Source organism: Amyelois transitella, chromosome 20 (assembly GCF_032362555.1).
Source record: "Amyelois transitella isolate CPQ chromosome 20, ilAmyTran1.1, whole genome shotgun sequence".
NCBI lineage: Eukaryota > Metazoa > Arthropoda > Insecta > Lepidoptera > Pyralidae > Amyelois > Amyelois transitella.
The window spans coordinates 883,901-904,884 of NC_083523.1; the positions used below are offsets into that span (position 1 = coordinate 883,901).

The following is a 20,984-nucleotide window of genomic DNA, read 5'->3' on the forward strand; positions in this document are numbered from 1 at the left end:
TATGAGTAAATTTCAGCATATGTCTATATGTGGGTAATTATAAAAAAAGTTGTATGGTAAGGGTAATATTGAAATAAATTTAAAATTTCAACTATTTTCGCCTTAAATTTTTACAGTAATGTGAATATCTTAAAAGCTACTTAACTGATTTTGTGAGAAATTAAGAATTCTATTGACTAATTATAGCGGGGCGAGATTGAAGAGTAAAAGTCGATTACGGGATAATAAATTTTACTTTGGTAACTTATAAATACAAATTCGCTCGCTAACAAGAAGTGCATACCACACCGATCTGCGCGTTGTTTATTGACTGACTTGTCTATGAGGCGCGGGCGCGGGGGGCGGAGAGTGTCTCCCCGGAAGAGCCTACAATGTTGCCCTCTATATAATCAATAATATATACATACATACATAAAATCACGCCTCTTTTCCGGAGGGGTAGGCAGAGACTACTTCTTTCCACTTGCCACGATCTCTGCATACATCCTTCGCTTCATCCACATTCATAACTCACTTCATGCAAGCTCGGCGGTTTCGGGTACTTTTGATCTGAACCTTTACCAGGACGTCCTTAATTAGATCAAGATACGTTCGTCTAGGTCTTCCCACTCCGACCTTTTCCTCCACACTCTCCTTGTATATCTGCTTGTGGACGTTCTTAATAATATATATGCGTTTTATTATTAGAAGTACATGTACAATATATATATATTTGACCAATTGCAGTACAGCGGCGCTTCGGGCCGCGTGCAGAGCCTGGCGGCGGCGCACGCGGCCTTCGCTGAGGACAGCGGCGCGCGCGCAGCCCGCCGCCGCGCCGCCGCGCGCCGCTCGCGAGACGGGCGCCGCGCGCGCGCACAGCAGCGGGCGGCCACCGCTACCGCTGCCGTAGCGGTACGTTGCTATGTTGATAACTAGAGTCCGCCCGCAACTTCGTCCGTGCGGATAGTTATTATGGACATCATTGAAGCCCTCACATTTTTTTCACATTTTCCATTATTTCTTCGCTCCTAATAGTTGCAGCATACTGCATATAGCCTAAAACCTTCCTTGATAAATGGTCTTTTCAACACAAAAATATTTTTTCTATTCGAACCACAGTTCCTGAAATTAGCTGGTTCAAACAAACAAACTCTTCAATTTATAATATTAAAATAAGTTTTATTCTTTTGGTATTTAAAAGTTCTTTAGTATCATAAAAATAAAGAATCTTGACACATCGTTTTGTAAAAAATATATTTTTTTTAAATGAATTTATAGCCATAAGAAAAAGATTTACATAATCATAAACTTTTTGGAAAGATAGTTTATAATGACTTTCAATTATTATTGTTTTTTATTATGGAGAAAGAGTCCTCTATGTCCATGTCCACTCCTGATGAATATTAATGGCCGGAACTACACGACACCATGGTAGACAAGATAAAGTCCAAAAATAAGAGTATAATTCACCTTTTACAATACATCTCTATTTAATATCAACACTAAAAATCCACACAGGAAATAGAGGAAGAGAAAACACAAATCGAGAAACGCCTGAGAAACCAACTATCCGCCATCGAAGCGGAACGTCGAGACATGGAGAAGAGACTCGATGACAGAATGCTGGAAGAGAACCAACGATTGGAGCAGTTGAGGAGGATTTGGGAGGAGGACAGGGAGGAGTGCGAGGCGCTGAGGAGGATGCTGAGCCAGAGGGAGGCGAGACTCGAGGCGCAGAGGCGGGAAATGACGAAGAGGCAGGAGGAATTGATGAGGGAAACCGCTGATGAGAAACAGGTGAACATGTGTTTTTTTATTCATTGCATTCATATTTTAACTAACATGCTGGTTTGTTATTTATGTTATAGTCATGTCTATATGCCTTGCAGGGTAGACAGGGCCAACAGTGTCGAAAAGACTGATAGGCAATGTTTAGCTGTGTACCGCTTAATGATGAGAGCCCATCGCTTACAAGAGGAATCCCAAGTTTATGTATATACAGCTGAATGTGTTAGTCTTTCCTACAGTCTTTGTGAGATTGTAGACTCAGTCTACCCAGTAAAGGATAAAGACATGTTAATTATGTGTGTATGTATATGTTAATTTATTGCTAAAAAATATTTAAAACTTCTCTACCAGTCGAGGTTGGTTAGATTAATAAAAAGAAATAAGGAATCTTCTAGTTAGTCCCAGTTGCATCCTCACCACTCTGGTATGCCTTGGACCATAGATCCTGGATTGGGTGAGTCGGGTTTTTAAACAACCTCCCCAACCTTGCAAGGAAACCTAGCCCGTATTGGATCGATCATGGTTACACATCCAGTCGTCTGAATGTCAAGCGCATTGACAGTTGATTACAGATTTTATTAAAACATAAAGGTGAATAATCTCATTTTTTCTTTCTTAGGCTTTAGAAGAGAGGTTGTCCAAGAAAATACAACAGATCGAGGAACAAAGGAAACTTCTAGAAGACAGAATGGAGAAACTGGTTTCTTACCAGAATGAGCAATTGAGAGCTGACGAAGAAGATGTTGAAGACGCGGAGGCGAATTTGGAAGAGCACAATGTTGACAGCGATGCTTGGATCCAATGTTTGGACAAATACGCCAAGGCGTTTGACGAAGGTAATTTGTTTTTTATTAACTTTTTCCGGAAATTTCGGAGTGTTTCAGTGCTTGACTTTCTGAGGAGAATGCATAACACATTGTTTGGTTTATAACTCATTAGCTCACTCTGTGACTTGGACTGAAATAGTAAGAAGCTTTGAAAGAGCATAATCTTTTACTTATGTGGTGACATTACTTACGTCACACGCCATCAAGCCAATCACAGCGAAGAATGGGACTCGCTTTACCAATAGCAGCAAAGAGTCTGAATCACATACATACATACATATTATCACGTCTGTCACGTTTAAAATGCGTGATGCGCAAAAAAGGCACAGGTTCAAATCCCATGTCGGCCATGACTATTTCAAAGTTATGTACAGTTTAAACACTAACCGATGCTTTTACGGTGAGGGAAAACATCGTGTGGAAACCTACACATTCCAGCAACTGAATCCAATACGGGTTAGGTTTACCTATAAAATTAATGGGATAATGCTGAATCGAGTATTATGTGCTTTATTGCAATGATTTAAGATCCATTTTTTTTAATGATAAATATTAAATGGCGTTTAAAAGAGGTACCGCTTTTTTTGTATGATGTGCTCACACCTTTTTATTATATAGTCGATCGAAGGCTGTAATTACAGAAACATTTGTTTTTTTTTTGTTTGTTTGTAAATAATTTATTATACATTACAAATTTTTAGTAGTCACTACATAGTATAAAACAAAGTCGCTATTTTAGTCTGTTTGTCTGTACTTAAATCTTTAAAATTACGCAACGGATTTTGATGCGATTTTTTGTAACAGGTAGAGTGATTCAAGAGGAAGGTTTTTATGTATAATAACATTTATAATTTTGCACCCGTGCGAAGCCGGGGCGGGTCGCTAGTACATAATAAGATATTAAAAATAAAATGTGAACAATAGCGGACTTATCTCTATGAGAGATTTCTTCCAATCAACCAGGTAACTCAAAGAATCATTTCAAGGTAAAAGAATAGAATAGATTTATTTTCAAAATTGGATACAAGGTATCACTTATTGACGTCACATCACTTAAATCTAATTATAACTACTACCGTATACTTAAGCGCATGTGCAGAAGAAGCGGCGGAACAAACTACACTGCAGCATTTTCATCGGACGTCAATTTACAAATATACTAGTAAGCAAGGAATATTAGCTACAGCCAACATTAATATTTATTGTCATTCCAGGCACCACCTCTATCAACACAGACATGGAAGCGTTCTGCGCCAACGTGGTGGAGGTGGTGGAGCACGTGTTCTCCCAGTTCGTGGCGGCACTGGCGCACGCGCAGCAACAGATTGAGGTAACAACAAAATCATCACTACATAGTATAAAACAAAGTCGCTATTTTAGTCTGTTTGTCTGTATGCTTAAATCTTTAAAATTACGCAACGGATTTTGATGCGGTTTTTTGTAACAGGTAGAGTGATTCAAGAGGAAAGTTTTTATGTATAGTAACATTTATAATTTGCACCCGTGCGAAGCCGGGTCGCTAGTACCATATAAGGGTAGAATCGAGACCAAATTTTTCAAACTTGCTCTTTGTGCAAACTCGTTGGTTAGAAGGTGCTTTTGAATTATGTCTTGTCGAAAAAAACCGGCCAAGTGCGAGTCGGGCTCGCGTACGAAGGGTTCCGTACCGTTATCGCGTTCGTTGTAAAACGTATTTGTTAAAACACTACATGGTTATTAAAATCGATCAAAGATTGTTTAAAAATAACGTTTGTTGTGTGAGAGCCGCTCTTTAGTATTTCCTTTATTTTTTTTAAAGTATTGTACTTACAAGTAAATATTCTGTGAAAATTGTCTACTTGTTATTGGTATTAATATTGAGAAAATTAATATTAAAAAACGATATTGTATGGAAATATTACCCCTTTATTTTTTTAATTTTTAATATTTCTAATTCAAAAAGTTTTATTCATTATTACTATATATGATGCATTATGTCATTGTCATATCTTTCGGTTTCACAACATTGGTGACGGTAATAATTATTCGCGGTCATTCGTATTCTTTAAATGAGGCTTTTTATTCTGGCGTTTATATTTTATGTACATATGTGTGTGTGTATGTATAATAACATTGGTTGACTGGAAGAAATCCCTCACAGGGATAAGTCCGCCCTTTTACATCGTTATTTTTAATGTATTTTTATGTACTACTTATATAATTTGTTATGTACAATAAAGAATTAACCAACAACATGGCTAAATATATAATATTTTTTTCTACAGACCGACACTCACTCGACGCTCGAGAGTGAGAAAGCATCGTGCACTGCTCTGTGCTCACAGTCGTCGCGGCTGCTGAGCTCTGTGGCGGACGACACGCAAACACTGGTGCAAACGTTATATCACAATATTGAGGTATGTATTATAAATAGTACTAGCTGTCCCGGCAAACGTTGTTTTGCCATATATAATTTTTAAGTAATTTCTAGGTAAAAAAAATGTCAAGTGTGGACAACCCTTATCAATAAGTGGTATGAAAAATAGATGTTAGCCGATTCTCAGACCTACTGAATATGGATGCAAAATTTTGGTTAAAATCGGTAAAGCCGTTTCGGAGCAGTACGGAGACAAACATTGTGACACGAGAATTTTATATATAAGATTTACATGATACTAGATGTCGCCTGCGAATTCATATCCGTGGAAGTTTAATGTCTGTGTGTCTGTGATGTTAAGGTGAATTGTCGTAAGTAAGAGAGAGAGAGAGATAATTTAAAGATAAATAGAATACTACAACCTTTATATTAGACCTGTTTAACTATATTGAAGACGGCGTGGGTTTAGCTCGAGATCCAGCAAGTAGTCGTAAGAGGATAGCGAACTTGATTTATATGTTCAAAGAAGTTTGAAATGTTATACAAACTAATTCTTGTTATGTTCTTGTTTATCTGTGGTGCGGCGTTCCATGCGCGCGCATCTTTTAAATACATGGCATTCGTGTCCAAGCTATCATACATACATACATATGTTCACGTCTATATCCCTTGCGGGGTAGACAGAGCCAATAGTCTTGACAGGAATGAATGGCCACGTTCAGCTATTTGGCTTAATGATAGAATTGAGATTTAAATAGTGACAGGTTGCTAGCCCATCGCCTAAAAAAGAATCCCAAGTTTGTAAGCCTATCCCTTAGTCGCCTTTTACGACATCCATGGGAAAGAGCTGGAGTGGTCCTATCCTTTTTTGTGTTGGTGCCGGGAATCACACGGCACGGTCCAAGCTATCCTGTGGTTTTATTGCATGATTATTTATAAATATCTATAAATATATCAGAACTACTTGGTGAACGCTAATGTAGACCAAAGGCGAAGGCCCGGGACGCGGTATAGGGCTCCGGGGCTGGGGAAGGGCGCCGGGGTGACCGCCGTCACAGCGAGTGCATACATGCATGAAATAACGTCTAAGTGCCTTTCCGGGGTAGACAGAGTCAATAGTCTTGAAAAGACTGATAGACCACGACCAGATGTTTGGCTTAGTGATAGAATAGAGGTTTAAATAGTGACAGGTTGCTAGCCCATCGCCTTAAAGAAGAATCCCAAGTTTATAAATTCTTACTTGTAGAACTTTCTTCGAAACACAAACAAAAAACAATGACTTGACCATAATTTTTTTTTATTTTATTATCACGTTGACTTCTTGATTACTTATGTTCAAACCAATTTTGATTAATAAAAGTTTTATTCAATTCCTTTTAACCAACTTACTTTTACCCGTGACCTCGTTCCCGTGATTTCTTATTTCTCTGTGAAAACATTGCCTATGTTATTAATATAGATTTACAATTACAGGAGAACAATAACGCGACTATACAACAACTCGGTCGCCTGTCTTCGTCTGCCGGGGAAACGGCGGCCGCCGTGCGCGAACACACGGCGGGTCAGAAGACTGTTCTACATCAGACCAGGGAATACCTGGACAGCTTGCACGGGACGCTGAAGGAAGCTCTGGACAAACACGAGGAGTTGGAGGAGACGTATCTGGCTAAGGAATACAGGGTTTATACTCCTACTGGTGAGAATTGTTTGGCTTTTTTCTTCCTCCTAGCTTTAGTCTCGGTTGCATTCTCGTCATTCCGTTGCGGAGCCCGGGGTATGCCTTTGACAATTGATCCTAGATAAGTAAATACATACATATGGTCACGTCTATATCCCTTGCAGGGTAGACAGAGCCAACAGTCCTGAATGGCCACGTTCAGCTATTTGGCTTAGTGATAGAATTGAGATTCAAATAGTGACAGGTTGCTAGCCCATCGCCTAAGAAGAAACCCAAGTTTGTAATCCTACCCCTTAGTCGCCTTTTACGACATCCATTGGAAAGAGATGGAGTGGTCCTATTCTTTTTTGTATTGGTGCCGGGAACCACACGGCACAATATAAATATATACGGGACAAATCACACAGATCGAGTTAGCCTCAAAGTAAATTCGAGACTTGTGTCACGAGATACTGACTCGACGATACTATATTTTGTAACAAATACTTATATAGATTAACATCCAAGACCCAGGCCAATCGGAAAAAGGTTTTTATCTCATCATACCATATGAATATCCTACTACTATTATAAAGGCGAAAGTTTGTATGGATGTATGGATGTTTGTTACTCTTTCACGCAAAAACTACTGAACCGATTACCATGAAATTTGGTATGTAGGTAGCTGAAGACCCAGAATAACACATAGGCTACTTTTTATCCCAGAGTTCCCGCGGGATTGATAGGGTTTCCATGCGGACGAAGTCGCGGGCGGCCTCTAGTTTATATATATTTGTGTGTGTGTGGCAGGCGGCACGCCGCAGCGCACGGAGTACCGGCTGCCGCGCCAGCTGGCGGCCACGTCGCCGCACGACAGGATCCTGGCGCGCTTCCGCGCCGCGAGGGAGCGCCACGGAGACCAGGTCCGTATGCTGGACGTTTTATTTACATACCAACATATATATATATATATCTGGATATTTTATTTACATACCAACATATATATATATATATATCTGGATATTTTATATACATACCAACATATATATACAAGGTGTAACGGAAAGGGGGTTATCATAAAAAGTGGGTGGATACTATACCTTAAATAGATTCTTCCTACTGCTACTGCTGGTCCTTATCACCATGTTCATAAATGCATGTCAATAAAATTTCGCAATAAAATGTATTTATTTAAATGTAAACAAACGTGGCAAATCACTATTGGGTCAACATCCCCAATTCAAAACAACACACACACTAAGACACTATCGATGTACACTTAAACACTAACTCCTCACTCGTCATTTTCTCCTGGTACCGTCGGCGACCTAAGTCGTAGGTAGCCGCTTTGTCGGCGCCGTCAAAGAGATCGCGGCAAGGCGGCGAACGTTTGACGAAGATTCTAAAACAAACAAATAAGACTCGTTTACTTAATCAATAAGAATCATTTTGCTTTGACAGAGGTACGTCGTTTAAGACATTCAATCGATTTGAAAATATTCGCATGAAATGCAAAAGAAATAATAATTACCTACATACATAAAACCACGACTTTTTCCCGGAGGGATAGACAGAGACTACATCTTTCCACGATCTCTGCATACTTCCTTCGCTTCATCCACATTCATAACTCTTCATGCAAGCTAATAAATAATTACCTACATTACAAAATAAATTGGTAACTAAGTCAAAGAAAGATTGAAAACCTACATACCTTTCAAAGAAAGGGTTCAAAACGTCGACCTCCTTCTTGGATGCACAAGTCAGCTCTCCGGTAAATGGAAACCCAGACATTGCGAAGCATTCCTGACGTTACAGTATCGCATGCGGTTTGATGCGGGCAACCATTTCTTCGCTCGAAGGGGAATCCGACGCATACACTTTATTTTTAATGTATCCCCACAAAAAAAGTCAAGTGGTGTGAGTTCTGGAGACCGCGGAGGCAATGCGATACGTCCTCCTCGTCCAATCCATTCCGGGAACCGGGCATTGAGGTGGCTGCGCTCATCACGAGCGAAGTGAGCTGGAGCGCCACCATGTTGGAATATTAGGTTGTTTTCCATCACGATATCCACGTAACTTCTCACTGGCATTACTGTTCCTCATTTAAGTAATTTTCTAGGAAATTTAGACTGTTAGGCAAAAAATATGGTTCAACGACAACATCTCCGACTATTCCAGCATCCAGCCAACACATTTATCCGCCACTGGTACTGGAAAGATGACTCCGTAAAAACATGTGGATTGGTAGCTAGGTATGCGACCAATAATGTTCATTGTAGTCGTAATAATATTCTGAATTACTCAAAGAAATCACGAAAGAGAACACGTGTACGAAAAAGTCAAAACACAAACAATGTTGTCACCAGTGCTGCCAGACCAAAAATCCGATTGAGCGCTGAATGATGTAAAAAAGCGCTCGATTTCTTGGAAATTGTGCTTTAAAAAAGCGCTAGATATCGCGCTAAAAGAACAATTTTTCTTGAATGAAATAAAGCAAACAAACAAAAAAACACTCTATTAGGCTTTAAAATAACTGATGCTGATAGAGCCATAGAGTTTTTTAATATGTCATGATGTAAATTAAAAAAAACACCAGATTATCCGCTAGGTGCCATAATTCTGTAAAGCGCACCAAACACATAAAAAAGCGCTAGATCTAGCGCCCAAAGCGTTAAAATGGCAGCACTGGTTGTCACGCAAACCGATAGCGAACGACTGATTGACTTCTCAAATAATTGTACATTTCCGCTTCCCGATTCTGGCATCCTAGTACAGGGGAGACACGGGCAAAGTCGACCACGGTCACGTTAACCGGCTATTTTTGTAAACAAAGGTGAAATAAAATTATTTTAGTACAAATATGTTTTGTCCCTTTGATTCAATATCTTATTAATTTTACCATAATAAACGGGTTAAAAACAGTATTATTTGATTTCAAAATTTTACCATACTTACTACCACTCTTACCAATAGGAAAAAGTGGCATGTACAAAACGTGTTTCCTAGGTTGACTAAATGTTGACAACTTTTTTATGAATGTGGCGATAAAATTAAACAAAGTAAAAGTTTACTAATCACAAACGTAAATAATCAGGTGGGATCATCATTTTACCCTCACTTACCCTAAAGCGGAAGAAAGGATACGTGTACATCACCTGTCTCGCGGCGTAGCGCCATTGGGCGGCGCTTAGTGTACTAGACAGTGAACCCATTGACTGCGCACACACACACTCTCAAATTTGAATATTGACCTTGAATTAGTCGAATTTAAGAACGAGAGACAAGTACTCTATCTAGTCTTGCCTTCTCGTTTTGGTAAATTAGGGGCCCGTTTTCATTTATTTTTAAGTAGATAAATTAAACCTCTTGCGTATCCATGAAATCCTGGTAGCTAAATGATTAATTCCTTTATTTTATTCGGAGATGTTTTTACCCATGATGCAAAAAAGAGCAGTGTTGTTGATGCAGATGACGCAGAGAGACTGCCGTCTGACGTCCGCAAGGATCAGAGACTTAAAAGAAAACATGTTTCCCTTCACGAACATTTCTTTCTTCCCGGACTTTTAACAACCTATGTAAACGTCATTTAAGTACTAGATCATTAGTAATAGTTTTATTAATTTATGACGATATTCGTTAATCGGCTTCTTAAAATATGAAAAAGAATTTCGTTCGTAATAGAAAATTTCTTAAAATATCCGGAACCATTTTAATACATTATTAATCGACCTTGCTCTTTGCTCCTTGCAAAGAAAAGTCACGCCTATTTCAGGGTTCATTTGGAAAATTTTAGTTAAAACCAACAACAATAGTTTGCTCGGATTTTGTGATTCAATAATAGTTTGATTATTTCTCTTTTTAATTATTATTTCTTTAAAAAATATTTCTTTCATATTTAAGTTTTTCATAATGTTACAAACACGTTCTCTGGTAACTACTACATTGATATTATTCAGTACGCTTAGTTCGTTGTTTTACTTTTACTTTATTACTGTAAAAACGCCAGTCCGGTATTTTAGTTGCTACAATTAATCTGCTAAAATAATTGATGAGAAACTGTTAGTCAGTTTTCTTTTTTGCCATGAGATTGAAGAGGCATATGAAACACTGATATTCAAACAGCCTTCAGTGTAAAGTTGTAATTTTAATGAGATAAAGTAAAAAATCAAGTTTCGCAGGTGGGACTCGTCAGCTAAATAGTAAAAAGTAAAGAAAAAAGCAGGAACACTTAGTTAAGAAAAACAAAAAAAAAAGATATCCGGAACCCTGGCTCTAAAATACTATTTTAAAGTACCAGGAGTACAGACGGGTGGCGTCGACATTAGGCCAGTGGGCCAATGGGTGTGATCGTTAAGATGCTATTGACCTCACAGCTGTTTACTGCTGTAGTGTTGTGCAAGTTTTAATAAAATAACATAAAATAAAATAAAATCGGCTGTAAAAAATAAAAATTTCAAAATAAAAAATTTACTTTTAGGGTTTTGCGTGGCACCAGGCTGTTTGTTACCGGTAACTCGTTTGGTGTACTCAATATGATAACCCCCTTTCCGTTACACATTGTATATATCTGGATATTTTATTTACATACCAACATATATATATATATGAGTCATTTTCAAAATAGATGTACCGTAACACAATATAAACACAAAAGAACAGTCCGATTTTGTTACACAAAAGATAAACTGTTCCACAAAGGAATTTGTAAGGGTCCGTACATAGGTATAATTATGTGGTTGGAAAAAAAGCATCAAAATAATTATCTGATCTTTATTAAAAAAAAAGGTACACATACCATCCATCCATAGCCAAATCACTTACAAAACATTTTTTTTTATCTGACAAAAGATTTAAGCGAAAATAATGTTCATGAACATAAAAAGTCAAATAACTTTGTTTAAATGAAAGTAAATTATTAAAATAAAACAAAAGTCAAACTTAAAAAACTTTGTCCAAACGAGAATAAACAATATCTTATTAAAATTAATAAAAAGTCAAATAACTTTGCTTTGTTTAAATGAAAGTAAATTATTAAAATAAAACAAAAGTCAAACTTAAAAAACTTTGTCCAAAAGAAAGTAAACAATATCTTATTAAAATAAATCAAAAGTCAAACTTAAAAAACTTTGTCCAAACGAGAATAAACAATATCTTATTAAAATTAATAAAAAGTCAAATAACTTTGCTTTGTTTAAATGAAAGTAAATTATTAAAATAAAACAAAAGTCAAACTTAAAAAACTTTGTCCAAAAGAAAGTAAACAATATCTTATTAAAATAAATCAAAAGTCAAACTTAAAAAACTTTGTCCAAAAGAAAGTAAACAATATCTTATTAAAATAAATCAAAAGTCAAACTTAAAAAACTTTGTCCAAAAGAAAGTAAACAATATCTTATTAAAATAAATCAAAAGTTAAACTTATAAAACTTTGACTGAACATAATATTTGTGCATATCAAAAATTTAAATTAAGTATTAAAAGTCTTAATCAAAATAAATGCGATCACTGTCTTCTGATAACATATAGTAATTTGAAACTGAACTTAAATGGACATTTTTTACAATATTTGCAGCCGGGAGTGTATCTCTGTCAATTTTTTTTGGGGGTACGAATTTAAGCTGAGGTTTTTTTACAGTTTTTAAGAAAAATATTGTATACTTTATTTCAGGTCTGAGTTCGACGTTTTCAATAAATCCTATATAATATGTCCATCCCTTTTTTTCATAATATCTAACCAACACACTATCATTTTTATTGTAGTTTATAAAATTTTCTAATTCTTGTACTTTGGTTTCTTTTTCAGTTTTAGTTATATTTTCAGTCTCATTGTCTCTTTTAGCATAGTCTTTATTTTCTGATTCAGTCTCATTTTCTCTTCTTTTATCCTTGTTCGAGTAGTATTTTTCTGATTGTTTTTCTTCTATCACTACTTTTCCCTCTTCTATATTTTCTGATTCAGTCTCATTTTCTCTTCTTTTATCCTTGTTCAAATAGTATTTTTCTGGTTGTTTTTCTTCTATCACTACTTTTCCCTCTTCTATTATGGTCTCTTCAGTATCATCACTTTTTAGTTCTACTTCCGTACCTATTGTGGCCCCTTCTATTTCTGCCTTCTTTTCTTTTATCGCATTAGCATTATTAGTAATATTGTCATCTGCTGCATTTTCCATATCTTTTAACACTTTCTTATTTTCTTCGGCTGCACTCTCATTTCTAATATCTTGGAATCTTGATTGAATATTTGTGTTTGTTCCGAAACTTGTAGCTAGTTGATGTTTTATAGAAATGTCTATTTTGTCGACGTTATTAAGCCTAAATGGGCCGTAATTTTTTAAATCGAAATATCTGACATTTTCTGGAGTATTTCTTATATCAGATAAGAGGGTAATTTTCTTATTACTACTCTTAATTAGGTTTGTTGTCTTACTTTCTTCTAAAATATTTTCTTTGTCACCTGTTTTACTGTTTTCTGACTTGCACTCTTCTTCAACCTTCCAATCACTATCTTCGGATTCAGCATAAGTTATATCAGAATCAACGCTTGTATCACTGTCTGCTCTTGCTAATCGTTTCTTTTTTGTAATGCGTCTTCTTTTGATTGTCGTTCTTTCCGTTTCCGTTATATTTCTATTATATTTTCTCTTCTTATTCTTAATAATCAAGTTATGCTCTTTTAAGTCAAAACAATCACATAATGCTTCTTTACAGAAACAAGCCAGTTTTCTATATTTTATTGTATCGTCCTGGTCTGTTGTAATCACTTGATGTATAGTCATTGTGTTTGGAACAGGGATCAATTCTCTTGTACCAAATTCTTGTTTTACAGTTTGTATATTTTCTTCCGATATGTAAAAGAAAGCAATTTTCGACTGACCCTTTATTAGAGTGTCGTAAGCAGTTTGTGCATTGATAATGTCTTCACCGTGTGCAACTTTTTTGTCTAATGTCCGTTTTACTGCACCGCCTATCCCATCTGCTGCCCCTTTGCCGTGGGCAGATTCAAAGAATGACCAAGTAGAATTTTCAAAACCCATTTTTTTAATCATAATTGAATGTAGATAAAAATTGCCTTTCTGGCGATACTGGGTGGTGGGCCCATCGGAAAAAAAGTGTATTGTAGTCACATTCGTTATAATTTTTTTTATCTGTTCTAAAATAGGTGTCAGATGAGCCCAAATAGCTGAGGGTTCGTGATTATTTGAAGGTGAAATAGTGCAAAATGATTTTTCTTGTAAGCCCAGCTCGTTTTTGTAATAAATGACTCCAGTATGTAATGTAAACTGTTGTTTAGAACCGGCAAAATGTGTTGCTTGTACCTCTTCATTTAATTTGCAAAGATAATTTTCAGAGAAATCGCAATGTATAATGCACTGATTTTCAGTTAGTGTTTCTTTACATCTTTTATACATTTGGTATGCATGATAAATGTTGAAAAAGTGTTTTTTGAATATGAGAAGTTGTTCCGAAAATGTCTGTATCAAAGTTTCTAACGTACCTTGTACCATTTCTTTAGAAGTCTTCTTTGTAGTCTTGGTTTCAGTTTCCTGGTCAGTACTTTTTATTTTAGTGTATTCATGTTTCTTTGTAACCCAGCTGTACCAAAACACAGTCATATCTTTATTTTTTTGTGACTCATCAAATGAAATAATCTTATCTTTACATCTATCGCATTCATTATACATACACTTCTCATTGAACTTGTCACATACAATTTCTGAAACCAACTGTTCCAAATCGTCTGTTTCAAGAAGTCCGAGTATTTTTAGTTTCTGCGCTAGAAATGACAAATTTGCATGTTTGACACATGCACATGTGTTTCTTTGGGAACTCTTAGGATCCAAAATATAAAACGGCTTGTATCTGGTGAAAGTTGTATATGAAACCGAACCACCTTCCTCTTTATACTTTTTATGTAATTTATCTAGTGAATCTAGTAGATATCTTCTTTGTTTTTTATTTTTCTTACATGTTATAGTCTCTTTTTTTCCTGCTGTAATTCTGCTGTTATCGTCCCTTTCTAAAAATAATTGTATCTCGTTCATCCTTCTCCTTTTCTTCTGAAGTTCTGTTTGTCTTTGTCTGAGTCTACCTTTTAATCCGAAGCAAGAATGGCCGAGTTTAGTCTTTAATTTGTACTTTCTTACTAATTCGTTGTCAACCACATTCTTTAAAACCTTTTTCTCGGGTTTTTTTTCTGCTTTATTGTACTGATTATTCAACGATTCTTTCAAAACATATCCTTCAAGTATCACCTTTTTTACTTTTTTTTTCTCTGGAGTAGGTATATTTGGCACTGTTTCTTCCAAAAATTTTTCTGTTTTTGAACATGGTGTTGTTGCTTCTTTATTTTTCGTAGTGATATTTTTGTCTAAATTTTCGCAAAACTGTAAGTCCTCTTCTAATTTGTCTATGGATTTTTTTAAATTTTCAATTTTTACTTTGTAGCGAGATATAGCTCTTCTTTGTTTTTTTATAACTCTAGCCATCTTTTGAACTTTGTCTTTTAATACTGAATTTTCTTTTGATAAAATATATCGAACTTTACGTTTTTCTTTTTGAGTCGTTTCAGCAGTGTTGGTTGGTTTGCTAGTGGATGGTTCACCATTTCTTTTCTGCTTTTGCTCTCGCCATTTTTTTCGTTTTTCATTCTGCAAATAATCTGAAAATTGGTTAATCGGTTTATATTTTCTCTTGGTCCTCTCAGCATTCTCTTTTTTCAATTTTTCTAATTTATCGGGATTTTCGCGTTTTAATTTTTCTCTGTATTTTTTTTGGCGTTCGGCTGGAGTCATCGGAGGCATTTTTCGGTACCTATAGAGCAAACACACCAATACTTATCATTTTTTTTTAAATTAAAATACTATAGTTGAACAAAAAAAATGTCATAAATATCTGAAAGGATAATTAATAATATTTACCAAAGATACCTAATACCTACTCAAAATAAAATTGATCAAGCAGCATAATAAATAGGCAACCATACCTATTTTTAAAAAATATTTTATAATTTTACTTATTCAAGATATTACAAAGTGCAGATATAGATACACCCTTATCCTTTGTGTAACGTTACACATGTTACACAAAAGATTGTGTAACGCTTGAACGTCACACAAAAGAACAATTTCCAGTGGTGTCAACATAACCTTCAAAAAATTTATAAAGAAAAATCTTACTAATATAATTGTTTCATAGTTTTATTCTTATTGTACAAAACCAAACAACATAATTCAAAAAGATTTTTGCGGAATTTACTATTTACTTACCAGAAAAGTCCACGTTAAACAAGAGAATTTTTTGTTGACAAATCTCGAGCACACCATGATTCTTAACCTCAAAGTGAAATGACCGGCCGCACTGTCATTTGGTCAAGTTGGTAGTACCGTACAGTATTGCCATACTAAAATTTATTATGAGTGCGTTCAAAATCAATTAAATAGCCATAATATTTCAGTTACACATAAGAATTACACAAAAGAAATAAATTGGAGACATTTAATTAAAAACCAATAAATCGCCTATGCATTATCTTTTACTAATAACAATCGGTTTTGCGTAAAACAATATTTTCACCTATTCTACTATGAGCTAAATACAATTAGATTTAAAACATAAAATACCAAATTATTAGTTTGAATTAGAGGGAGTGTGTGGGCGACAAAAAAATATTGTATGAAAGGCATTAAATTACGTCTTAATTTTATTACTAATTTAGAAATTATTTATAAATCTAGTGTTATAAAAGTGATAAACGTTTAAATAATAGTTATAAGAAGCACATAAAATAGAATTAATCATATAAATCCAACATTAAAATAGTAAATATTCAAGGAGACAGATTTTGTTTAGTGTATGTACAACTATTTTGCAAATGACTCATATATCTGGATATTTTATTTACATACCAACATATATATATATATGATCACATGTGTATCCCTTGTGTGGTAGATAGAGCCAACAGTCTTGAAAAGATTGATAAGCCATGTTATTTACATATATACACATGGTCACGTGTATATCCCTTGTGTGGTAGACAGAGCCAAGTCTTGAAAAGAGTGATAGGCCACGTTCAGCTGTTTGGCTAAATAATAGAATTGAGATTAAAAAAGTGACAGATTGCTAGCCCATCGCCTAAAAAAAAGCCTAGCCATTAGTCGCCTTCTACGACATCCATGCGAAGGAGCTAGAGTGGTCCTATTCTTTTTTCTACCGTATGGTTCACGGCACAAATAGAAAATTATAATAATGCATATATCATACATACATAAAATCACGCCTCTTTCTCGGAGGGGTAGGCAAAGACTACCTCTTTCCACTTGCCACGATCTCTGCATATTTCCTTCGCTTCATCCACATTCATTACTCTCTTCATGCAAGCTCGGCGGTTTCGGGTACTTTTGACCTGACCCTTTACCAGGACGTCCTTAATTTGATCAAGATACGTTCATAATTATTTTTTCATACCATATATAGAAGATGTAGTTACAGGAATAGAAAAGGGTATGTTGAGATGGTTTGGTCGTGTGGAGAGGATGAATGAAAGCAGGTTGACAAGGAGAGTGTGGAGGGAAAGGTCGGAGTAGGAAGACCTAGACGAACGTATCTTGCATATATCATTAATGATTAATATGACAGGATTATAATATATAATGAGTAATGTATATTACAGGATTGCATAGTGATCGAGTCGGCTAACAACACGATGAGCAGCTCGGCCGAGTCGTCGGTGTCGGAGGAGTCGGGCGAGTTGTTCGCGGCGCCGTCCCCGCCCGACAGCGGGCTGCCGCGCGCCGCCAACATCGTGAAGTCCACCAGCGAGACCGACATATACAGCATACGCAGGGTGAGCACGTACATACATACATATGGTCACGTCTATATCCCTTGCGGGGCAGACAGAGCTGTGGCGACATCTCTAACCCACCCGTCGCAACATCAATCAAACACTGTGGCGACATCTCTACGCCACTCGTCAGAACATCAAATCATACAACTACTGTCAATCATCGCGAAGAAATTGACGCGCTCAACCAATAGCAGCGAAGAATCTAAGACGCGATTTCAAAGATTTTCACGGATTGGAGCTATATATACAACCTCCGACACAAAGCGTTTGTCGCGCGGTTCCCCAGGCATAAAACTAACTAAGTAACCTAGCCTGGCGGAAGATCTTCCCTTTGGGGCGGTCGAGCTGTTTGGCTTAATGGTAGATTTGAGATTCAAATAGAGACAGGTTGCTAGCACATCGCCTAAAACAGAAGAAGTTTGTAAGAGATGGAGTGGTCCTATTATTTTTTGTATTGGAGGGTGAGTGACGAATCATATGTGTTATACGAGTGGACGAACGAACTAGGTGCAAATTCCACCATACAGTACATTAGTTTGAATACTAACCAATACTCTTACAGTGAGGGAAAACATCGTGAGGAAACCTGCACATTTAGATGGATCCACGGATCCAATACGGGTTAGATTTATCTTCGAAAATCAGATGGGAGTGGCTTCAAGTGAAAACCTGACTCACACAATCTCGAATCCATGGTCGAAGGCACACCCCGGGCTCCTCTCCAGAGAGGTGAGGATGCAACCGGGACTAAAGCCAGGAGGAAGAAGACTAGTGGACGAACGATATATTGACGGCCTCTGTGGCGTAGAAGTAGTACGCTTGTAGTGTCATCGGAGGTCCCGGGTTCGAATCCCGGTAAGGGCATGATGAGATATGAACTTTCTCTGATTGGCCCGGGTCTTGGATGTTTATCTATATAAGTATGTATTATAAAATATAGTATCGTTGAGTTAGTATCTCGTAACACAAGTCCTGTATATATTTATTTATTTATTTGTTTATATATGACTGGTAAAGGAACATGAAGTCTCTGCCTACCCCTTCGAAAAAGTAGCATAAAAATGTTTATGTTATAATGTAATCTTTTTTTTAATTCCAGCATCAAGACCAAAACGGCAAGGAGAACACGAACCGTTCCGTTTCATACAAGAAGCCTTCGAAGTTGCCCGCGCCTTCTTCGCACAAGAAACCGCTCGTGGAACGAAACGCGGTCTGACGATAACTGTTTAGTTTTTACGCACAAATATATTATTATTATTAACTAATTTAGTGTTTTATAGTGTATAATGGCGTTATTTTGTGACCTCACAAATGTGATTTACCTGGGACATGCAAAGGAATTTCCTATTTGAATTGCATAATTTGAAGTGTACATAACGTTTTTTTGGCATAATCATCGTTTCGCAGAATGATTAAGACCAGGTTAATTGTACTCTTAAACGACCAACTTGTGTGAACAGAGTGATGAATGTAGATGAAGTGATAAAGTATGCATGGATCGTGGCAAGTGGTAAGATGTAGTCACTGCCTACCTTTCCGGGGAAGAGGTGTGGTTTATGTATTACATATTGAAATGTGATGTGAAAAAATGATTAGCCAAAAAAATATGTTATGTTAACTTTAATGTATGTCATATAAATTGATAGAATCTATGTATGTGTGGACTCCTAAGAATATAATGATATTATAAATGCGAGAGTGTGTGTGTATGTTGGTTTTGTCTTAACGTCAAAACCTAGCTTTAGTTAATGCGGTGTTGTAAGTGGCTACTATTTACAGCGGGAAATTATTAAATTTCCCGAAATAGAACAATTTCGGAGTTAAATGTCATTCTGCCATTTATCAATTTAGATTAAAATGTAGCATATAGTTACACATATACTATTGGAAATAGATTAAATTGATCTATTTTTGGAACACGCAAATCACACTGAAAATAGTTATTTTTTATTTATACGTACATATATATAACACACAACATTGAATTTAATTAAACTGTAACCTTTTGTGTAATTATACATATAATTTCTTATCTCTTAATTTTCAATAACCACTTGAGAATGCTTTTAGCATTAAGTTCACCTACTGAAACTTCAAATGCTCATTAGTTAAAAATAGTAAGTAACTAAATGCTTTATTGTTCACTACAGGAGTACATTACAAATATAAAACAGTAGTACAGTACAAAGGCGGGCTTATCCCTAAGTAGGATCTCTTCCAGCCAACCTGACAATGAGAGGATCGCATACAAAATTGAGGCAAGGGTGAACAACAGTTCATTTACGAATATGATGCTTAAGACTTAACAATTATATACGTACATATATAAATAAAGTATATATATATACATGTATGTATACATATAAATTAAATTAATAACCAATTCAAGACTCGCGAAAGAATTTATTAATAGTGTTGCCGAACTACCTATCGATAGTTTACCTTTGAGATCATTACAATATTGATCAGCCTATCGATAGTAATTTCGATCAATGCTTCTTCTTGGCTCAAAGTTTGGTTTGTACATTTGTCATATATTTCATCGTGGAGTTAAAATCCCATACAATTCCAGAACTTACTTGGGTCTAGCAAAATCTGTGTCATTTGTCCCGCATTTGATTATAAATAAATAAATATATACAGGACAAATTACACAGATTGAGTTAGCCTCGAAGTAAGTTCGAGACTTGTGTTACGAGATACTAACTCGACGATACTATATTTTATAATAAATACTTATATAGATAAACATCAGAAAAAGTTATTTTCTCATTATGCCCTTATTTTTCATATTTAATTCACACTTGTCAAAAGTGCTTGACCATTTCTCCTCTGCCGGGCTAGCATGACACGCGCGACGCCGTTTTTATCGCGCGATAAACTATTGCTGTTTCGCTTTTTATTATGACGTGAAACGAGACAGAGATAGTTTATATAGCGCGATAAAAACCGCGTCGCGCGTGTCATGCTAGCCCCTGTCTGTATGAACTAAGTATTTTTGTCAGCTGGAGCAATACCATTATTGTCGCTTTATTTTAGAAATATACAAATTTATTTGATAAGATTATGTTTTAAGATGTTTGTATGACACGACCTTATTTCGAATTAAATATGATTATTGTGTGTTTTTTGAGAACTGCTATAATTCTGTTAGACTTTTGGGTTAGTAAATAAATATGTTTATACTCAATGCATTGTTTTATTTTTGCAAGTTTATTTTTATTTTATACCTTACCGGTACCGTCAAATAAATTACTTAGTACAGTAATAAGCTATAACGCTTCCAAAGCGTCAGTGCAGAAGAAGCGGTGACAAACTGCACTGCAGCATTTTCTTCAATAACGTTAATTAAATCTGCTGCATTACAATAGTGACGTAATATGCAACGTTATTTAGTTTTTTCGACATTTTTCACTTGTAAGAACTTTATAATTTCTCAATTTTTTAACCTAATGGTTGACTATTTGATAATGCATTTAGCATTTTGTCTGCCCATTGTATCAACGTGGTTCGTACAATAAA

The 20,984-nt window shown here is 35.9% G+C and overlaps 1 protein-coding gene and 1 long non-coding RNA gene across 2 annotated transcripts in view; one reads left to right on the forward strand and one right to left on the reverse strand.

Annotated features, from left to right (window-relative positions):
• Positions 1–20,617, forward strand: part of LOC106135299 (kinesin-like protein Klp61F) — a 33,854-nt gene extending 13,237 nt beyond the window's left edge. The window contains exons 13-21 of the mRNA XM_060950108.1: positions 727–894; positions 1,501–1,779; positions 2,390–2,606; positions 3,812–3,927; positions 4,862–4,993; positions 6,427–6,649; positions 7,421–7,533; positions 17,286–17,459; positions 18,562–20,617. Of these exons, the coding sequence (XP_060806091.1) occupies positions 727–894; positions 1,501–1,779; positions 2,390–2,606; positions 3,812–3,927; positions 4,862–4,993; positions 6,427–6,649; positions 7,421–7,533; positions 17,286–17,459; positions 18,562–18,678 (1,539 nt within the window). The 3' untranslated portion in view covers positions 18,679–20,617. The remainder of the gene's footprint in view (positions 1–726; positions 895–1,500; positions 1,780–2,389; positions 2,607–3,811; positions 3,928–4,861; positions 4,994–6,426; positions 6,650–7,420; positions 7,534–17,285; positions 17,460–18,561) is intronic.
• Positions 14,844–16,487, reverse strand: LOC106139108 (uncharacterized). Its single transcript, XR_001228740.2, has 2 exons — positions 15,880–16,487; positions 14,844–15,424 (listed from the first exon to the last, which is right to left on the reverse strand). It is a non-coding gene; the product is annotated as an uncharacterized LOC106139108 (long non-coding RNA).
• Positions 20,618–20,984: the final 367 nt, after the last annotated feature.